Here is a 21996-nt window from a genome sequence, read left to right on the forward strand (position 1 = left end):
AGAAGACTAACCCATGATGTCTTAGCAAAACTAAATCCATTACCTTTCTAGGATTTACAATTTTATCTCTCAAATGAATGCTTGATCATTAGTAATCTTGGTGGTATCTGAATTGTATTTTCATATTTCCTATTATCATGAGTTTTATCTGTTTATTTACATGTATATTTTCCTTTGTGTTTCTTACACTGACCTATGGTTACCCGTGAATTTTATTCCATGATTATTATAACTATGTTATGAAATACTGAAATCAGGGATAACAAGAATGTTTTATATGTTAATAGAAATAACCACCCATTCAATCTCCCATTCTTTTGTAAGTTATCTTTGAGTGATGTTAAGTAATCACAGTATTGCCCTATTTATCAGTGTCTCAAGAGATAGTAGAAACCTTTGAGAAAATCTTATAGAAAGCTTTGAGAAGATCATAGTCTACCATTGTTTAGCTTTTTGTGATTTGAGTTTTCCAAATTACAGAATGCCTTTGAATTAGCTGTGGTCTTAGACCTTTGGCTCATGAAGCTCCTTTTATAAGCCTTGCTTGATTTTAAGCTAGGAGGGCTTCTGGGGACAGTTATTCTGTGTTTGGAAATAAGCAAAGATAATCCTAGTACAATGCAACGGAAAAAACCTTGGCTTACAACAGGATATCTTCCCTTTTCCAGCAATATGTTCTCTGATTTGTGTATTAAATTGCTACTTCTAGATTGCTGTTTCTAGTGTTTTCATTATTCGATAAACCTTTTTTTATTCAAGTATAGTTGGCGCAGAATGTTACATTAGTTTCAGGTGTATAACATAGTGATTCAACAATTATATGTTGTAGTACACTTACCCCAAGTATAGCTATCGTTTGTCACCATACAATGTTATTACAGTACCTTTGACTATATTCCTTGTGCTGTACCTTTTATTCCTGTGACATTGTTTTGACAAGCTGTTTTCTGCACCTAGAATTCTCCTCTTGCTACCCTTTCCCTGCTCTCTGTCTCTATTTCTTTATCTTGTATCAGCGTTCCTTCCCCCTTTCTCTTACACTATGCCTCCTCCTCCTCCAACTTGGAAAAATACAAAGCATCCTGTCAAAACAGCCCTACATGGAGAAGAGATTTAGGTTAGAAATACTACCCACATCACAAGAGGGCTAGTTTTTTGTTGGGTGGGAAGATAAAGCAAATGAGTAGAATATTTTCCAATTTTGTGTATGTTATAAATTACATATATATTTATGTGTGTGTATATATGTACTATATATGTTTCATAATGGAAAAATAACTTATTAAAAAGTTTTTTTTACCAACTTGTTTATGGTTCTGAATCTAATGTATCAGTTCTTTAATTCTTGCTGACAGAGTAATAATGGTAACATGTTTTACAAAAGTTATGGTTACCCTGGAGTCATTTCATGATTCAGCTGTAAAAAGATAACTCTTCCAGTAATACAGGAATTTTGTGAATGTACTAATTGATTATAAACATACTATTTGAAGGCCATGTTGTTAGCTGTTGACTGTTGTGACTTAACTCATTTATTGCCAGAGTGCCTGCTCAGGCTTTATGAATTTACATTGAGGAAAATGCCAACTTTACATCTTATTTAAGCTAGCCATGTTGTGAATGATAATGGTGGTTTTCATAAGGGATTCCTGTTAAAAAAGTTGACCATAATTGTGTTCAAAGAGCATATCTTGCCCTTAGTAAATCAGTGTCTTCTTTAGGTCTCACATACTTTTCACAGAATCATTTTCCATATGTCGGAGAGCAAGAAGTGTGGTGTAGCAAAACGTGTGTGCTTTATTGTTACCACCCCTCTTATGGGAACACTGATATAAATCTGAGAATGTTTTTATTTTGTATGTAATCCTCAAAGAAAATAATTTGATCTTTGCTTTATATATTTTTTAAGGGATCAGTGCTTTGATCGAAATACCTAAGAACTGTGTTGTGGCAGCAGTTGGCAAGGAACTGAGTGAGTAAGACTCACTTTTCTTTTATTCCTTTTTTAAAAAACTTAAAAGTACACACATTTTGGAAAGATAAGCTTTTAATTTAAGGGACATCTGCCCCTGCCCCAGTGTTGGTCTCCTGTGATGGTTGAGGTGATGTGGAGACTGAGACATTTTCAAGAAGACATTAGGTCAGTTTTTGTGCTTCATCTAACATAGCCAAGTGGGGGCAGGGTAACCCCATATGTCTGACGCCAGAGAAGGCTATTTACATTCCACAGTCTTTTCTGTCGCTTATCCATAGTCATACACTTAGCAGACATTTTAACCATATAAAGCAACTGTCAGCATTCTGGAAACTAAAAACTTGAGTTGGATGGTTGGAGGACAGTCTTTGTAGGAATTCACTAAGGCAGCGACTATGGAGTTTTGCCTCAGGAAACCAGATTGGGGCCTATTGTCTTGGGAGAAGTTTATACCTTTTCCTTCTGAGTAGTAGGGGGCCTTCAGAGCAGAGGGAGGGAGTAGCAAAAGGAATTTTTTAAATGTACTAATTGATTTATAAACATGCTGTTTGAAGGCCACTTAACTGTTGACTCTTGGATCTTTTACTGCCAGGGAGCCCATAGTAAAAATAAAGCCTTTTGTTCCCACTGCCTTTTGAATGGAATTTGGGTGCCCAGATATGATAGAGTAAGCATGTTTCTTAAAGGTTGCTTTTTTCTTGAAGAATTTTTCTAATGTATCCCAGAGGGCATTTGATGTTGCTTATGCTTTTTCCACAGACCAGACCTGAGATGTGCAAATGCTAGTACAACATGAGCTAATTGTTTACCATTTATTAAGTGCTGTTTGCAGGCTCCATTGCCTTGCAGCCAAAATTTTCAGCTGACCTTCCCATGTTAATCATGTCAGAGAAGTAATTTACTGGACCCTGTGCTTATCCTTTTTGTCATAGAATAGTATCAAAAGACACTATAATTCTGTGTTTAGTTTTTTTTCTCTTCCTTGTAGAAATGTCATTTTCCCACATTTTTTATCATGCTAGAAACCTCCCTTGCTCTTCCCTGCCTTTCTCCTCTCGTAGCCAGCCAATCACTTTGAGTTATGCTGATTAGGTAGTGGTTCTCAGGTTTTACTGTGCATTTAAATGACCTCGAGTGCTTGCTAAAAACAGAAATTACTGGGGCATACGTAGAGTTTTTAATTCGGTAGGTCTTGGGTGGGGCCTGAGCTTCTGCATTTCAAACACATATTTTGGTATTGCAGGAGGTTGCTGGCTGGGGGCCATACTTTGAGGACTGCTTCTCTAAGTGTTTTGATCGTCTTCTTTCCATCTCACCGCTCTTGGTTTATTCAGACTCTCATCTCCCCTCTTGCCTATTATGTTGTGCTAGTCTCCTAACTTAGCTTCTTTCCTCTCCTCCACTCTAGTCCTTCTCCAGTGCCTTCTCCTCCTCCAGTTTAGGGCTTCTCAGATACATTTTCCAGGAGGTGCCAGAGATGATCTAAAAGGCAAGCTATCCTTCTGCTTAAAACCTTCAGTGGCTTCTATTGCCTATAATGGTCATTTCTACACTCTCAAATTTCTCACTAGTACAAAAGTTTTACTTCTTGGAGATGACATAGAATTGCCAGGTTTTTTTTTTTTTAAGATTTTATTTATTTACTCATGAGAGACATAGAGACAAAGGCAGAAACAAAGACAGAGGGAGAAGCAGGCTCCATGCAGGGAGCCTAACGTGGGATTTGACCCCAGGACTCCAGGTTCACACCCTGAGCTAAAGGCAAATGCTCAACCACTGAGCCACCCAGGTGCCCTGAGTTGCCAGATTTGTATTTTACTTAGTAAAAACATTAAAAACAAAAAACTGTCATTTAGCACCCTTGTTTTTTAAAATTACTTTTTTTTTTTTAATTTTTATTTATTTATGATAGGCACACAGAGAGAGAGAGAGAGAGAGAGAGGCAGAGACACAGGCAGAGGGAGAAGCAGGCTCCATGCACCGGGAGCCTGATATGGGATTCGATCCCGGGTCTCCAGGATCGCGCCCTGGGCCAAAGGCAGGCGCCAAACCGCTGCGCCACCCAGGGATCCCTTAAAATTACTTTTTAACAAAAACGTATGAAGAACATGGTCTCAGCAAAGAAGAAGAGTTTAAATTGAATATATTTAACTTTAGGGGATCCCTGGGTGGCGCAGCGGTTTGGCGCCTGCCTTTGGCCCAGGGCGCGATCCTGGAGACCCGGGATCGAATCCCATATCAGGCTCCTGGTGCATGGAGCCTGCTTCTCCCTCCGCCTGTGTCTCTGCCTCTCTCTCTCTCTCTCTGTGACTATCATAAATAAAAAAAAAAAAAAAAGAATATATTTAACTTTATACAAAACCGATGTGACCTTATTTTTTCTCATTTTTGCCCTAGATGAATGAGAGCTTTGCCCTAGAGGACCCATGTAAGACCAGTAAGATAAAGTCTAGACTTTTTAACATGTCAAATCCAGTCCTTCATTTTCTTTTTCCTATCTCCTTTGAGTTCTGTATCCCATGTCTGTCAACACTGAATTGCCCAGGATTCTCTCCTCTGATGTGTTCTCACCTCTGTGCCTTCACTTCTCCTATCTCTTTGTATCAGGTCTTTTCCTCGTACTCACTGCCCTCTTTAATGTTGCTAATCCCTACTTAATCTTTAAGCTTCAATATGGCTTTTTTTGAGGATAAAGGCTTCCTTACCCAATAATCTCTGCTCTCAAAAGTTTTTTCTCTGTATTCTCATAATCGCACATATGTCATTTTACTTATGACTTTATTTATTTGTTTGCTTGTTTGTTTATTTAGAGAGAGTGGGGAGGGGCAGAGGGAGAAGGAGAGAAAGAATCTTAAGCAGGCTCCACACCCGAGTACGTAGCTTGACTTGGGGGTCAGCGTTCAGTCTCACAGCCTTGAGATTATGACCTGAGCTGAAATCAAGAGTTGGATGCTTAACCAACTGAGGTGCTCTTCACTTATTACTTTTAAAAAAAGACTTTAGGCAGCTGCTTGGCTGGCTCCGTCAGAAGAGTGTATGACTCTTGATCTTGGGGTTGTAAGTGTAGGCCCCATGTTGGGTGTAGAGATTACTTAAATATTAAAAAAAAATACTTTTGTTTATTTTTTTGTTCTCTCCTCACTCTTCCCCTTCAGAATGTGAGCTTCTTGACAGCTAGAGCTTTTTATTCATCTTTTTATTCATCAAACAGATGAGAGATTTTTATTGAATGGATGAGTAATTGAGTCAGTTCATTGACATGTGGTAGAAACAACACTAATACCTCAACAGAAGTTAGAATATCATCTTAAAAAAGGGAAGAAATTAAAGTTGATTTTATTCAGAAAATAAATTTTAAAGAATAGGTAATCTTAAAAATGAGGTTCTGCATTTTGTTAGTTTTATCATAAAATACAGTGCCATGGGCAGCCCCGGTGGTGCAGCAGTTTGGCGCCGCCTGCAGCCCAGGGCGTGATCCTGGAGACCCTGGATCAAGTCCCACGTCAGGCTCTCTGCATGGAGCCTGCTTCTCCCTCTGCCTGTGTCTCTGCCTCTCATTCTCTCTCTGTGTCTCTATGAATAAATAAATAAAATCTTTAAAAAAAAATACAGTGCCATTTTTCCTTACATAAAAATAAATTCCAGGGGTGCCTGGGTGACTCAATTGGTTAAGCCTCCAACTCTTGATCTCAATTAAGGTCTTGATCTCAGGGTCATGAGTTCAAGTCCTGCATTGGGCTCTACTCTGGGTATGGAGCCTGCTTAAAACTAAATACATAAGTGAAAAATAAAATTAAAAAAATAAATCTCATTCTCTGGAAGAAAGTACCTTTTCTATTTCCAAGACCCATTTGTGCCCATGTTCTTGGTTTTAAATGTTCCATACCAATTTTTCTTTTTCTGTGTGAGGGCCGGCTCCTTTCAACAGGAAATACAATTTCTTTTTTCTTTTTTAAGATTTTATTTATTGCATGTGCACATGAGTGGAGGGAGGGGTAAATGGGAAGGGAGAGGGAGAGATTCAAACAGACTCCACACTGAGTTCAGAGCCTAACTTGGGGCTTGAAGTCAGGACCCTGAGATCAGAACCTGAGCCAAAACCAAGAGCTGGGCACTTAACCAACTGAGATACAGCACCCCTCAACAGGAGATAAAATTTCTGAGTGCACTTGTGTGTTTCAGTGACTTTGAGGTTTTGCTAGCTAAGCAAGGCTATCAGCTCTGAGATTTCATCTTGATTTAGAAGACCAAGCTCTTTCTTCTTAACCCTTTTTTATTACTTATTTGTTTGTTCTTAAAAGATTTTATTTGAGAGAGTGAGAGTGTACACAAGTGCAGTGAGGGGCGGAAGGAGAAGCAGATTCCTCGCTGAGCAGAGAGCCCAATGTGGAGCTCAATCCTGGGACTCCAGGATTGTGACCTGAGCCAAAGGCAGACACCCAACCAACGGAGCCACCTAGGCGCCCCGCTTAACTCTGTTTTAGAATTGACTATTGCTTCTCTTTGTCTTCGGATCTAATTTATATTTGTTTCCTTTCCTTGAAGTTATTACATAGGTGACCCTCTGAATACTTGTCTATAGGGGCCATATTTCTGAATTCACTGAACAGTTTCACATTATCTTTAGCCCTTAGTAGTTTGTAGAAATCTACTGGGTAGGTTTCCATTCCTCATCACTATTCCAAGTTATTATTTCTGTTAGTTTGATTAAATAGTACATTGCCTGTTATTCCACAATCCCAATCTCAAGATCATTAGTAGTATTCCAACTATAAGTAGAATTTTTTACACAACCTTGATAGGTATCAGGAGGGGTTCCCTTTGTATTTACTGAAAAACCTTCTTTTGACAGCCACAGTTTGAACGTGAATGGCTGTCAGAATGATGTAGCTTGGCTAGAGGTGTGTCAGTTGGCAAAATATTGTCCAGAGACAGAAAGAAATGTGATATGACCAGTTTTCCAGAGAGGAATGTGAGAAAGAAAAGAGACCTTAGTAATTATCCACCACCTGGAAAGGGTATGGGTTCTGAGACCTTCCCACTTCTCAGACATTAGTCATCCTAATCTGTGAGCACCCATAGTACTTGGTACAGTGGCTTATCTATAGCACTTAATACATTGATTATAAGGTTATTTATAAGTCTCACTCCCACTCTAGACTGTGTTTTAGGGCAGTGCCTGGCCTTATTCACATTTGATGTCTAAGTTGCTGGAACATAATTGATGTTTAGTAAATATTGATAGAATCACTCCTGTTGATTTGATTTTTGGGTTTTCTGTATTGATTAAAGTTAGGATTTGTACAAGTTTAAATAACACTGTTTATTACAGTCAGATAATGAGTAAAGCAATACAGTGAACATCTGTTATAATCAAAAGTATATTGAAGGAATACACTGAACATCTGTGACACACAAAAACTACGAGGTGTGTTCTCAGAGAATTTATAATCCAATAGTTTATGCCTAAAAAAAATAATAGCTGCTGAAGTCTTCACTGAATTGATGTTTGTAGCTTATTTTGTAGCAGTGCTTACTGACCTGAGAACATGGGTAGAGAAAGCTGGTGATGGAGATTATTCTAGGATGTGGACCAGTCACTGGCCAAGGAAAGAGGGAGGCAGGATAGCCAGATTTGTACTGAAGCCCTAGACAGGATGGGCACTTGTGGGTTTAGGAGAGTTTTAATAAAGGAATAGTTATATACTCAGGATTTTAGTAGATCATCTTAAACATCCCAAGCATTTGAAAGAAATACTCTAAAGTAGTCTGAATAAGGCTTTCTCTGGAAATGAGTTTTTCAATATTTTAGATCTTTCTCACTTAATGAAATGTTAGCTTTTTTAGCAGAAATAGAATTGTCTTCTTTGACCATTTTAATAAAATTATATCTGTATTTTCATTTAGTAATTTTCCAGCTGGTAGCACCCACAGAAGAATCACTAGAATGGGATATTCTTGAAATTAAGCGCCTCCTTGATCATCAGGATAATATTCTCTCATTGGTTAATGTCAATGGTAAGCTTATTGTTTGCATGTCTATATTCTATAAAATTTTGTACTTGTTAACAAAACCTATTCTGAACTTTAGTCTTTTTTTGTTTTAGGATTCTGTAATTACCATCCTTAAAATAAAGCTTTATGCTAGGAGGGATCAGCATAGTGTGAGATTTAAGCCAGTGGGACTGATAAAGTTTTGTAGGTTGGTAGGTCTAAGATGTAGTCATAAGAAAAATAGAGTAGGGCAGAGAAAAGAGATGATGGAGGGAACATGCTTATCTCACATGCCGTGTGGTAGCTGTGGAATGACCATCATAGGCTATAAATATTAATGCTTAGTGGTATTTCAGCATTTTTGGCAAATAGTCTGGCTAGGAGTCTTGGGTGGCTGAAGTTTAAGTCTGGAGGAGACTGTAAGAGAATTGTGAGGATGCACTGAATATGATATAGTGGGAAGACTGGATTGCAATCCCTGGCCTGAACCTGGGTTAGCTCTTCTGGAACAATATTTTGTATAACCATGAAGCAAAAGGAACGAGTACAAATGTAGTCTCCATTTTTATGCCATTGAGTCACATTTTCAGATACATGTATGAGAATGTCCTTTCCAGCTCCAGAATGCTCTTTCCTGATAGCCATCTTCTTACACAACCACCTGCAAGTCTTTCTAAAGATCAGATTGTCTGTGGTGATAGAAGTTAACATGTTGGGAGCACCCTTTTATTGTTCTCTGGGGGCTCCTGTTTTCTGTAGCCATGAATGGCACCACAAAAGGCAAGTTCCTTTTTTTTTTTTTTTTAAGACAAGTTCTTATTTGAGAGACCCTCTGACACAGAGTCCTAACTCCAAGGCCCTGGAGCTGCTAAGAAAAGCACAACATTGTCATGCCTAGTTCTGTTTTAGTGATGAAGCATTGGTACCATTGATCCAGCATGGTTCCTTAATGAAGGTGATGAGATGTTACTCAAGAGGCCTTAAGTTTGTGGCCCTTCTTTTGCTGTGTGATATGCAACGAAGCTTGTAACAGTTTAACCAAGAAGGCGTTCTTCACTTATTTCTTTGCCACTTCTTAAGGGAAGAAAAATGAAAATCTAAAGCAAAAAAATCGGTAATAAGAATTATAGGAAACCCCTAGTATTTTTACTTTCTCAACTCCTGACTGTAAATTTACCTTACAAATAATAAATAACCCAGAAGCATTTTGAGGAATCATATATGGACAGAATCTGTTAGAATTTGGAAATGGTATTGTGACAGTCTTATTTTGTACAGAGGCCTGTTTGCTATATTGAAGAGTTCAGTGATCCTAGACTGATGATGATGTACAGTTCCCAGTTGCATTCTCCACCTGTGTCTTTCCCCACAATTACCATTGGAAGATGTGGCTAGATACTGGGTCTGTACTTCACAGGGAAGTGCATTTTCATTGAGGTGGCCCCTGGCAACCCTAGGACAGAATTCCCACAAACGTGGATAATGAGTCACAGGTTTGCCAAAGAGATCTGAACGCCTGAGCAGAAGGTTTTCTAACACAGACATACAAGATAACCTTGTTCGTGTCTTCTAGCAAAAGGCTCTGGTGCTTCTTCGTTTTATTCCTTTTTTTGCTTTGACAGCATGGTATGGCAACCATAAATTATTAGTACTTGTGAGGGAGGGGTAGACGTACAACAATAAGATTTCATATTAAGTAACTTTAAGTACGTAGGATGAAAATCTATCCATATATTGTTGAGGTTGTTTTGTGCAAAACATTTTGAGTGATCTGCTTGGGAATATATATTACACAGTGATAAATTACACTGACTTAACTGAATGTCCGTATTTTGTTTTAAGTGAAAAATTCCAACTGGGCACAAATACTTTGCTTCTAACACATAGATGAATCACAGTTGGGAGGATTAAGTCAGAGCAGGCAATTGCTTTGTCTCAGGTTAAGTTAACTGTTATGATGACACATGTAGAGTTAGTGTCAAGAATCTTCACTCCTTAACTTCTCTGTTTTTTTTAGGATGGAAAAGAAGGTCACAGAAAGAGTAGTACTGCCGCCATTAACTATCCTATTAAAATTAGAAACCTGTTTCTCTGCACAGATGAGAAGTGAACTTATTTTATCACATAGCAAATTCTGTAGTCTGTTAATAAGCTATAGAAATTGGACTTGGAACTAAGACAAAATAATGTTTACCTGTATAAATACTGGTAATTTTTATTTCTAAGAGATTGTTCATCTAGTTATTAGGTATTTCTGTCAGGGTTATTTGATAAGTGGAATAATTAAATCATAATTAACTCATCTTTGTATTCCTAAATTACAAATAACTGGATGTTATAATACCATTATTATAGAGTAATACTGGGGGCTCAAAGTAATCCCAGGGACCCAAAGATAGCATTTGATGTCTTTTTTAAATGGCTCCACATTTTTTTTTTTTTTGGCTCCACATTTATTATGGGATTTTTGCAATCATCTTCATTTAATGCATGAGAAATCCAAGATAGAGAAAGGTTAAATGATTTTCTGAGGACCAGGTGGCTAGTAATAGAGCTACAATTAGAACTTGGGTTTTTAGACTCACATTGTATTGTTTTGTTCTACCTTACCTAAAATATATAAGGATTAAAATAAATTGCATTTCTTTAAGATAATTTTTACTGTCCACAGTTATACATTTTCTATTAAATATGTAATTTATAAAGGTTTCTTAGTTGGCCAACTAATTTAATTTTCTTTTAAGGTTATAAAAACTTGTTATTATACAAGTAATACGTAGTCACAGTAGAGAAATGAGAAAATACTGAGAAACATGAAGAATGTAAAAATTAAAATTGTCCCATGCTACAGAATTAAGCAGTGGTCATCCATATATATATATATATATGACTTGTGGTTTTATAACAGTATGTCATGAATATATTTCTACACCAATACAAACATACTTTTACAACTTAATTTTTAATAATAGCATTATTGTTTTATTTTGTAGATGTCTTATTTATTCAGTCCCCAACTGGATGTTTAGATTATCTTCACATTTTTAATGTTATATGTAATAATCGTGTTGCATATATCTTTTATCTACTTTCCTCAGGATAAATTCTTAGAAGTGGAATTATTGGATCAATGGGTTTACATTTTTTGAAAGATTTTGATGCATATTACCAAACTTTGAAAGGATTGTACCAGTTTGTACTAGGACATTAGTAATACAGAAGTGTGCTGATTTCCTATGCTGTTGCCAGCATTGGGTATTTTCCTACTTTTTAATCTTTATCAATTTTCATATCAATCAGTAGTTTCTTACTGCTTTTAGATTTCTTTGATTATTAAGTAAATTGAACATCTTTTCACATGATTACTGCCTATTTGTTCTTGTTTTACCTTTTCAGGTCTTTTGGCCATTTTCTCTGTTGGGAGTATTTATCTTATTTTTAGTGATTTCTTGGAGCTCCTTGTGTATCAAGTATAGTAAATTCATTTTGACATCTGAGTTGCAAATTTTTTTCGCAGCCTTTTGTCATTTAAATATGTGGGTTTTTTGCTAAGGAGATATTTACTCGTATTATCTTTCTCTATCCAGCTGCCTTTAGAGCTTTTTACCACTCCACGTTTATAAAAGCTTTTACCTTTATTTTTTTCAATCCTTTAAGCACTTTTTAAAAAAGATTTTATTTATTTATTTGAGAGAGAGTAGAGAACATGCATGTGAGTGAGAGGAAGGAGGGGAAAGGGAGTCACACGCTTTCCTGACTAAGCCACCCAAGTGCCCCTCCTTTTAAGCACTTTTAATGTTCTAATGTATTTGAAACTTATTTTGACATGTGTAAAATAATAGAAAAAAATATATATTGGTCTCTGCTCCCAGTTGCTGGCACAGAGCTCCTAAACCCTTGTAATTTCCTAAGTGATAAGAGTATAATATAAGGAACCCCTTTTGTTCTAATATTTGGTCTAATATTTGCTGACATGAGAGCTCCTACCTAGATCTCTTGGAATTTTCTGCGTGATAGGAGTGTTTTTTGTTTTAATGAGACCATTATTTCTTAGTGGACTTCTAGATGGGAGTTGGTCACCAGAAAGACAAAGCCGTGGTCTTTTGAGAAATTTGGAATTATTAGCTTGACTCTTCATTTTCCAGAGAGGGGCTGGAAATGGAGGTAATAATTGATCATGTTTATATGACAAAGCCTCAATAAAATTCCAACAGTGTGGAGTTTGGAGAGCTTCCAGATTGCCCAATATGTGAAGGTGCTGGGGGAGTGGCACACTTGGAGAATTCACAGAAGCTCCACAGCCCTTCCCTCTCACCTTGTCCTACAGGTCTCCTCCATCTCTGTCCTTTATCATATCCTTTTATAATAAGCTGGTAAACAGGAAACTGTTTTCCTGAGGTCTGTGAGCTGCTCTGCAAATTAATTGAACCTGAGGGGGAGCTGTGAGAACGTCTCATTTATAGCTGATTGGTTAGAAGCACAAGTAACAACCTGGACTTGTCATTGGCATCTGATGCTACCTCCAGGGTAGAGTGTCAAAATGAGTTAAAATGTAGGACACTCAGGGGTGTTGCAGAATTTTGTGGTATAGGAAAACCCAACACACATCTGGTATCACAGGTGTTGTGTGATAGTAGTGTGACAGGAAAAGAGAGACACAGGGTAAGGGTCAGTTTTCTAAACAGTATCTCATCCAAGATAAGGTTCTTTTATTTCTACTCCCCGGTTAACCAAATATTCGACTCACTATGAGGCATTTTTTTTTTTCCTCACTGAATTGAAATGCTGTTACCACATACTAAATAACTTAAGTAGTCTGGAGTCTTTTTCTCGTCTTGATGTTCTGTTACATTGATGTTCCTGTTTGGCTTGTGTAGGTACCTCACTATTCTAAATATTAATGTTTTATAGAGTACTTACTACTAGGCAGTCCGTTCCTTTTTTTACCTTTAGCCTATATAAAATAACTAACGAGACAAATATGAACTCTGCCTAGATTTGAGTTTCATAACTGGTTCCCATGTTGGAGAAATGATCATCTGGGATATCCTAGACTGGACCATGCAGGCCTGTGAATGCAACTTCTGGGACCCATCTCCACAGCTGGACACCCAGCAAGAAATAAAGCTCTGCCAAAAACCAAATGACATTTCTATTCATCATTTCACATGGGATGAAGAGGTAAAAAAAACTTGCCTTTTTTTTAAATGAATCCAGTTTCTAATTTTTTAAACTTAATCTCTTAATGGATGTAAAAAGGTAACATTCCCATGTTGAGGTTGCTCTTTAAAGTGTTCTGATATTTTTCAAAGATTACACAATTTGCATGAAAAAAAGCATTATAATCTTAGCCCCTGTCTATGAGGCAAGGAAGTGATTAAATGTCCACAGATCTAAAAACTGTTGAAATGTTTGGTTGGATTAAATAATCCCAAAGGATTTGAGGATAAGGCTTAAAATGTGGTTTGAGAAACACTTTGGGAAAGGATTCTTTTGAAGATGCTTGTGCATTTCCTGGGGAGATAAGGGAAATTTAAAATTTTAGGAATGTTTTTCTTTTAGTCTAATAGCATCCTGAGGCAAGATGATTGTGTGAGAATTACTAAATTCATTCCTTTAGGCCTTGGTGTGATGCTGTTGAAGCACTTTACATCTTCTTTACAGTGAGAGATTGGTACCAATGGATTATGGAATCTTGGCTCTGATCTGATCTGTACATTTCTTTTTTTTGCCTTCACAGGCTTAGAAAATGTCTGCAAGAGGGGGCTTACTGCTCTAAATGTAATCACAAGAAATGTTTTAGAGTTGTAACTTTTGAGTTACACAGCGGGGAGCCTTTTTTTTTCTATTTTATTTTGTGCCTTTCTATAGCATTTACATTTCGTAATCATATGCATGTTTTTTTAAAGTTCATTTATTTATTTAAGTAATCTTTACACCCAGCATGTGGGACTTGAACTCATGACCCCAAGATCAGGAGTCACATGCTCCTCCAACTGAGCCAGCTAGGCAGCTCTGCATGTTGTTATTTTTATTTTAAAGACTCAGTGATAGTGTTTTGGATGGGGAGAGTATGGTCCATTTTTTGTTTTTTTTTTGCACCTTTCCTACTTCAAAAACAAAAGCAAAGTAGAATGCTAATATACTCAGAGGTTTTTTTAAAGATTTATTTATTTATTTAGAGCAAGTAGGAGGTGGGGGAAGAGGAGGAGGAGATAGAGAATCCTGAAGCAGATTCTGCACTGAGTGTGGAGCCCAATGTGGGCCTGATCCCAGGACCCTGAGATCATGACCTGAGCTGGAATCACGAGTCGGCCATTTAACCCACCCAAGTGCCCCCAAAGATTTATTTAAGTCCAAACTTTATTTTGGAATAAAAATTAATATATATGATAAACATGTAGGGTCTCAGAAAAGAAAGAAACTACATTTCTAAGAGTTGTGGACCTAAAAATTATATATATTTTTTTCATTTGATACTTTTTTTTTGTAAAAATTAGTGGTTTTTTTTTTCATTTTGTATTTTTAATCTCAGAAATTTTGATTGATGCTTATTAACTGCTATAAATGCTTAATAAAACATTATTCAGTTTTCCCTAGTATTTCTTCTTTATAGGAGGTTTGTTTTTTCTACAGGGGGCCATTAATTACTGCTGATAGGTGATTGATACAGTGTCTCTGTTGATTGATAGCTGCCCAAGAGCTCATTAGCTCTCTCCAGTTTTGTTTTGTTTTTTGTGGACTCTTCTGAACATTTATTGAAACAGCAAAATGTATGTTCATCTCAAATGGAACAGTTAAAAATGGTAAAGCAATACAAAGGACTCGTTGCTAGCAGCATCTAGTTAGAATTTCCTGCCCTGCTTCTCAATCCGACTCGGGCAAGCTCGTCCTCCCGGAGCTTGCTGCTGCCTACACCTCCCTCATCATTGTGCAGGTCAAACCAAAATTTATAAAATTAACATTTAGGGTTAAATAGCTTAAGTAAGGGGGTTAAATACAAGACACTTCATCAAAGCTTCTGTACAAAGATAAACAGATTTGGCGTCTGTGTATATGGGGTTTTTCTGGCTCACCGTGGATGGATGGGAGGGTGGAGGACAAGCAGGCGGGCTCCCTGCATGGAGCCTGCTTCTCCCTCTGCCTGTGTCTCTGCCTCTCTCTCTCTCTCTGCCTCTCATTAATAAATAAATAAAATCTTAAAAAAAAACTTTGATATAATTTTTATATAAAACATTTAATTTTAATATAATAATTTTATATACTTTTTATAACTTATATATGACTTTAATATAACTTAATATAATTATAATTTTATATAATTTTTAATATAATTTTATATAATTTTTGTATAATTTTCTTTATGACCTTTGGTAAATCACTTAAGCTCTACACAGATTTCTTGTTTTGTAGAACTAGTTTTGGGGATTTCTTTGCATTTGAACTACAACCCATAGGGCTCTAGATTTTAGCAAGTTGGCCTTTTAATGTCCCTGGCACTGGTCCTCAGTTCACATTGCTAAATGCAGAGGACCAATCCATTGGGTCAAGGGGTCATTCCAGATTTAGGCTCTGATAAGCCTCGGGGGCACGCTTTGGTCCAAGTACTGTAGGTCTGAGTTGGGTTTGTAGCCTCTGAGGCTGCATGAGAAGACTTGTTTTGGTATGAAATGGAGGCAATATAGAGATTGTGTGAAAGGGCTGCCTCACTGCGGATACCTATCATATAAGAGAAGGATTCTCCGGTCAGTACTACCAAAAGTGCAGTGATGTGCAAAATAATTTCAGAAGCTAGGCGGTGTGGTGTGCAGCAAGAGCAAGCGACTGTAGTAACATGACCTTTATTCCAATACCAGTTCCATATCTTTCTACAAGACTTCAGTCTTTTAGAATTTTAACTCTCTTATCTGGAAAATGGCAATAGTATTTGCTTTCCTTACCTTAATGAGATGTTGTGAGGCTGTAATAAGATAAATATTGAAAAAAAAATAAGATAACTATTGGTGAAAGTACCTTCAAAAGGTTAAAGTTGTTTTAGTAAAAAGGTATTTCTAATAGTACATTTGGAAAAATGTTTTTGTGAATCCCTCAGAGGCTCTTAAGATGGCCCTGTCTCTGTAGCATGTGTTTATGTGTCCCTTATAATAGGTCACTTGCGTGCTAAAGATGTGAAGTGCAGGTAAGTTTGCTCACATTGTCCAGACAAGAGAACTAAGTAATTTCCCACAAGATATAGTGATAGGGGAATGATCACCTAGGCAGAGCCTTCCCAGCTTCTGCTCACGGCCTTTCTGCAGCTGCAGCTCCTCTCTAGCCATCATATTTTAGTGAGGGAACAAGGTGATGCTGAGGGGTATAATGCACAGAACTTCCTCCGTGTTCGTGGTTGCCCTGCTACCTTCTCAGTGCTCTGAGCTGGGGCGCCAGGGGGCTCAGTGTTAAGGTCTGTCTTGAGTCAGATCATGACCCCGGGGTCCTGGGATGGACCCCTGCATCAGGCTCCCTGCTCAGCAGGGCGCCTGCTTCTTTCTCACTTGTGCACTTGCTCTCTCTCATGTTCTCAAATAAATAAATAAAATCTTTAAAAAAAAATGCTCTGAGCTTATTACGCACTTCAGGGGGCAGTACAGTAATTGGGACTACAAGCTAGGAATAGGGAAGGTAATGGCTTTCTGATGTCCTAGCAGGACTGGAATTTTTTTTTTAATTTTTAAAGATTTTATTTATTCATTCATGAGAGACACAGACAGAAGGGCAGAGACACAGGCAGAGGGAGAAGCAGGCTCCTCACAGTGAGCCTGAGCCAAAGGCAGACGTTTAACCACTGAGCCACCCAGGCATCCCAGGGCTGGAAATCTTTTATACCATGTAGTGATAAGTACTAATTTTATGCCCATTTCTGAACTTTTCCCCCCACCAGAATGTATTTGCCGCAGTTGGAAGGGGTTTATATGTGTATAACCTTCAAATGAAGCGTGTGATTGCTTGCCAGAAAACTGCACATGACTCCAGTGTCCTGCACGTTGCCAAACTTCCGAACAGGTACAAGTTCCCATCTGTTCTACAACAAATGAAAGATAATCCCCTTTCCCAGGGCCACCAGGGTAATTTCTCAGGTGGCAAAGTTATCTGGCTCCATGGCTTGACTCGTTAGGTTCTTTTGGGAATGGCGAATACCCATGGCTATCTCTAACAAAAGAGTTTGTGGCAATATATTAAAAAATTTATAAGAGGCAGAGTTCAAATGAATTACATTGAGCTTTATTACAGGAAGGGATAACTTTAAAATCTGGTATTTATTTAAAAAGACAAAGACTTGTGGGCACTATGTGCTAATTTTTCTTCTGTTTTTCTCAACTCATTTTTTTGTTGTAGTTATTGATGGCCAGAAAGAAGTGATCATCTGCTTGTTGTATAAGGCTACTAAATGAGGGCTTTCCTGTCAGGATACATTTCGCTGCTGAGTTTCTAGGGATGAAATTTACATAGGAAGGGAATGCAATATTTTTTTGGATTTTTTAAAAAAAATTTTTATTGGAGTTCAATTTGCCAACATATAGCATAACACCCAATGCTCATCCCATCAAGTGCCCCCCTCAGTGCCCATCACCCAGTCATCCCATCCCCCTGCCCACCTCCCCTTTCACTACCCCTTGTTCATTTCCCAGAGTTAGGAGTCTCTCATGTTCTGTCCCCCTCACTGATATTTCCCACTCATTTTCTCTCCTTTCCCCTTTAATCCCTTTCACTATTTTTTATATTCCCCAAATGAATGAGACCATATAATGTTTGTCCTTTTAGCACAAGAGCCACCTTGAGAAGACACACAGTGAGAGGAGGGATATTGTAAAAGTGTAATTTATACTGTTTTCCTGAATGTGTTTAAGAAATGGGATAGATTTATCACATTTGAGCCAGTGTAACTTTGCATTGTGAAGCCATGTTACATGAGCTCCTGCCCAGAGCTGAAGAGAAGTAGTTGAGGACTTCACTGATTTCTTGCACTGCAAATTTAGCATTGGCCCTCCATGGTGCATTCTCTATCACTGATTTTCTATTCTGACAGGCAGTTAATCTCATGCTCAGAAGATGGCAGTGTACGCATTTGGGAGTTAAGAGAAAAACAGCAGCTTGCAGTTGAACCTGTACCAACAGGTGTGTGTCTTTTCTCACATGAAAGGCAGTAGTCAGGCCATTCTGTACAACCAGGAGAATAATATACAGTGTGTTCCAAGTAGGCATGTTTACATGAAGTATTCGTAGCTTAATATTGCATTAATGTAGAACTGCATGGTTTGGTTTGGTTTTGTTTTTCAGTTCAAGTCCACTAGTATTTTATTTTTTTAAGGGAAACTCTTATTTTTCTGGTAATCTGAACAAATGGCCCATTAAAATAAGTATTCATTTTATAATATCAATCATAATGCTTGATACACAAAGAGGATTTGGACCATCAGATAATCGAATTAAAGTGTTCTTTCAGCCTTTAAGCATTAATATTCAACTCAGTTCATGGGAAAAAGCACTTTTGTGTTTATATCATAATCTCATGAGCTCTTGACCTGCAGGTATTTGGTTTGAAAACAGAATCCTAGTTCATTAGCAATCTCTGCATAACACATCGGATGCTGGTACCTCTGGAATTTCTTCTCATCACCTGACGTCCTAGGATAGTTTTGGGACGCACATGTTGCTTTTCATCTCCCCTTTGATAGATCTGTGTTGTGACCTTTTTTGAGGGACACTGACATTTAGGCCTTTTACTGCTCTCCTCTTTTATTCCCAGTGCCTGTCATGTTAATATACCTTTACTGGTGGGTGAGCAGCGGCAGTGAAGGAGAAGAGCAGCCAACCTGGTGGTTAAGATGAAATGAAGTGGCGTATTTACAAAGACCCCAGCTTAGTGTTTGGTACCACCCCTTAGCCCTGGACTAAAATGAGGACAGAACATTTTTGCATTAGGTCTTGTTTTTCTGATCTTCTATTCTAAGTAAAAAGAAATGACCAAAATGATTTTTTCTAGGTTTTTTTAACATGTGGGGATTTGGACGAGTGAACAAACAAGCCAGCCAGCCTATTAAAAAGCAGCAAGAAAATGCCACTCCATGTTCCCTGGAGCTTATTGGAGATTTGATTGGACACTCCTCGTCTGTGGAGGTATTATTTGTAATAGGCATATAAAGATTTAGGGGAATTCCTGCTTTCACGTCTTCCTGTTCTTCATTTAGTTGGTATCATAAAGACCTATACTTTTTTTCTGTATGTTTTTGCTGAATCTAAACATGGATAGATTGTAGCTTGTGCAATTAAAGATCTCCTTTTATAGAGATACCAGATGAGGAAGCAAGGAATTTAAAGATGGGCTTTAAAGATGGGCTTACTCACATTTATAAGAGGACAACAGCCATTGACAGATGATGTGAATAATGTTGAATACATAACAGTAGTAGAGGGTACATGGAGAGTCAGGTTATATGTGTAGAGTAAAAGCCTTGCAGAATGGAATTCCAGGAACCTTTATCTCCTTTTGAAGGATCATATTTTGCTAGTTTCCATCAGACTCAGGATCTTAGCTATTGTTGTGCATGTATGAAAGTATTAATTGAGAATTGTAAGATGTGTACAATTCTAACTTGTGGAAATCCAAATACATTAATATTTACCGTAGGCACCATTGCCTATGATGAAAGGAATAAGACCAATCGTGGTACAGAGATGATTGGAACTGGCAGTAGTATAAGTGAAGCCCTAAGTAATGATTTCTTAAATCCTTCTTCCCTGTTACATGGCCAGGGAGAAACAAATTACTTTTCATTTGAATGTGCATTTATGCTTAGGAGCAGCAGTACCACACTTACCCAGTCATTTCCTGTATCTTAGGCAGTATAGTAGACACCGGAGTTGTCAAAGAAGCATATATATAATCCCTGTCCTCCTGGATCTTATACTTGAGAAAAGAGGAAGGATACAGCACAAATAGGTTGTTAACCAAAGCTGCTTAGGACAGACCCAGATGAGTGTAGCCAGTGAGAGCTCAGGAATTAGAAGAATATGGATAGAGGAAAATAAGGGACTTGATGTAGACCTTGAAGTTTCGGGAGGGATGGTAAAGAGCAGACTGGCTAGGTTGGGGCAGTGGTTTCTTGTGGAGAAGAGACACTAGTGGGTAATAAAGCCTGAGAAAGTAGTTTTGGATCAGATTATGGATGTCCTTGCCTGTAAGGCTGGGGCATTTGGGCTTGACCTTCCCTTCATTTGAGAAGTTTTAGGTTTTTGAAGCTATGACAGTTTCAAAGATTACTGATCCATGTCCTCTTTTTCTGTGGCAAATCATATTATGAACTACATTTTTACACAGTCTTTGTTTCAACTATGATTTGGTTTTCATGAATGTCCTAGAGCCTTCTTCAGTGGTGGGGACCATAGTATATAGATGGCATTCCGTAAATGCTGATGGATTAAAGAGTTCAAGCCAGTGTTTATCTTGTAGAATTTTGAATTTAGACATTTTCCAGTAGCCATCTGTACATAAATAATGAGGGTAGGCATAAATGATTAAGCAGTTATGGCAGGACTTCTGACATCTTAAAATGAATACTTGAGAAGATGCTGTGAGAATTCATGTACCTCACAAAAATAGGTGCTATAGTTCTGATTATTAAAATATATTAGTCATATATATAAATACTAGACCATCACACAATTTCTCATGAAATATAAGTCTTCATTCACCTCCAGATAAGTCTCCAAGGTACATATCTTACAAGCTCATGTTAGTCTAGTATTAGCCTCACCTCTTCTCTTTGAAGTTCCTATAATCAGTAGCTTTAAATTTCTTTACAGATGTTTCTGTACTTTGAAGATCACGGACTAGTGACATGCTCTGCTGACCATCTCATTATTTTGTGGAAAAATGGAGAAAGAGAATCTGGATTACGCAGTTTAAAATTATTTCAGAAGTTAGAGGAGAATGGTGACTTATATCTTGCTGTCTAGTTGAAGGAACTTGGAGTACATGTGCATGAACCTTGAACATCAAATATAGGGTAATATTCAAATTTGTAATGTATTATTTTTTTTTAAGATTTTATGTTTGAGGGGATCCCTGGGTGGCTCAGCAGTTTAGCGCCTGCCTTTGGCCCAAGGCGTGATCCTGGAGTCCCGGGATCGAGTCCCCCGTCGGGCTCCTGGTGTGCAGCCTGCTTCTTCCTCCTCCTGTGTCTCTGCCTCTCTCTATGTCTATCATAAAAATAAATAAATATTTTTTTAAAAATAAAGATTTTATGCTTGAGCGCCACACTGGGTGTGGAGATTACTTAAATTCACAACTCCAAGATCAAGAGTTGCAAGTTGCTTCTCAGGTATTAGTAGTCACCAAAAGAATATACCCCTCAAGTTTTTTGTTCAACTTTCACATAGCAGTAACCTGAAACCACTGAGGAAATGGGTCTAATTTCAGCAGTGGATTTTCAGAAAGTATTCAGATCAGAGCACAAATACTGGTCAATAAAGAATTATACCATAGTGTCTATATAGAAAAATTTTTGAAAATTATGGTTAAAAAAGTTCTATGCCAGAAATTGTATGAACTTATATTTAATGAGAAAAGTGCTCAGAACTTTCTTGTGGATTTTGAAGTACTCTGTTCTCAAAGTAGTATTTTAACTACACTGGTTTTAAAAATTTAAGGTGCCTACCTTTAAGAAAATATTTGTGATAGTTATAGAAGATATTTTGAGATAACAGTGAAAAATCCACTGAAGAGAACAGGTTTGATGTAGTACCTCTTGAATTTAAACCTTGAGAGCTCCAGAAGATTGGGCTTTGTGCTGCTATTGAAGTGATGAGTGCTGGGTTTGAGCTTCTTAATTTGAACCTGGACCCTATTGAGGAGGTAGAAATAAAACAGCAAAACTATGGCATTCAGTAGAACTTCTTTGTTCGATTTTCCTTAGAGCCTGTTAGATTAAGAATCTCTGTGATAAATGTATTCTTCCTCCTACAAATTAATTAAGAAGGTCCTATAG

General features: G+C 37.6%; 1 protein-coding gene across 1 annotated transcript in view; it reads left to right on the forward strand.

The window, feature by feature from the left end:
• The window catches only part of WDR41 (WD repeat domain 41), a 44573-nt gene extending 23417 nt beyond the window's left edge, over nt 1-21156 (forward strand). The window contains exons 7-13 of the mRNA XM_041753358.1: nt 1910-1972; nt 7883-7993; nt 12966-13150; nt 16890-17011; nt 18036-18124; nt 18993-19126; nt 20813-21156. Of these exons, the coding sequence (XP_041609292.1) occupies nt 1910-1972; nt 7883-7993; nt 12966-13150; nt 16890-17011; nt 18036-18124; nt 18993-19126; nt 20813-20965 (857 nt within the window). The 3' untranslated portion in view covers nt 20966-21156. The remainder of the gene's footprint in view (nt 1-1909; nt 1973-7882; nt 7994-12965; nt 13151-16889; nt 17012-18035; nt 18125-18992; nt 19127-20812) is intronic.
• The last annotated feature ends 840 nt before the right edge of the window (nt 21157-21996 follow it).

Source organism: Vulpes lagopus, chromosome 4 (assembly GCF_018345385.1).
Source record: "Vulpes lagopus strain Blue_001 chromosome 4, ASM1834538v1, whole genome shotgun sequence".
NCBI lineage: Eukaryota > Metazoa > Chordata > Mammalia > Carnivora > Canidae > Vulpes > Vulpes lagopus.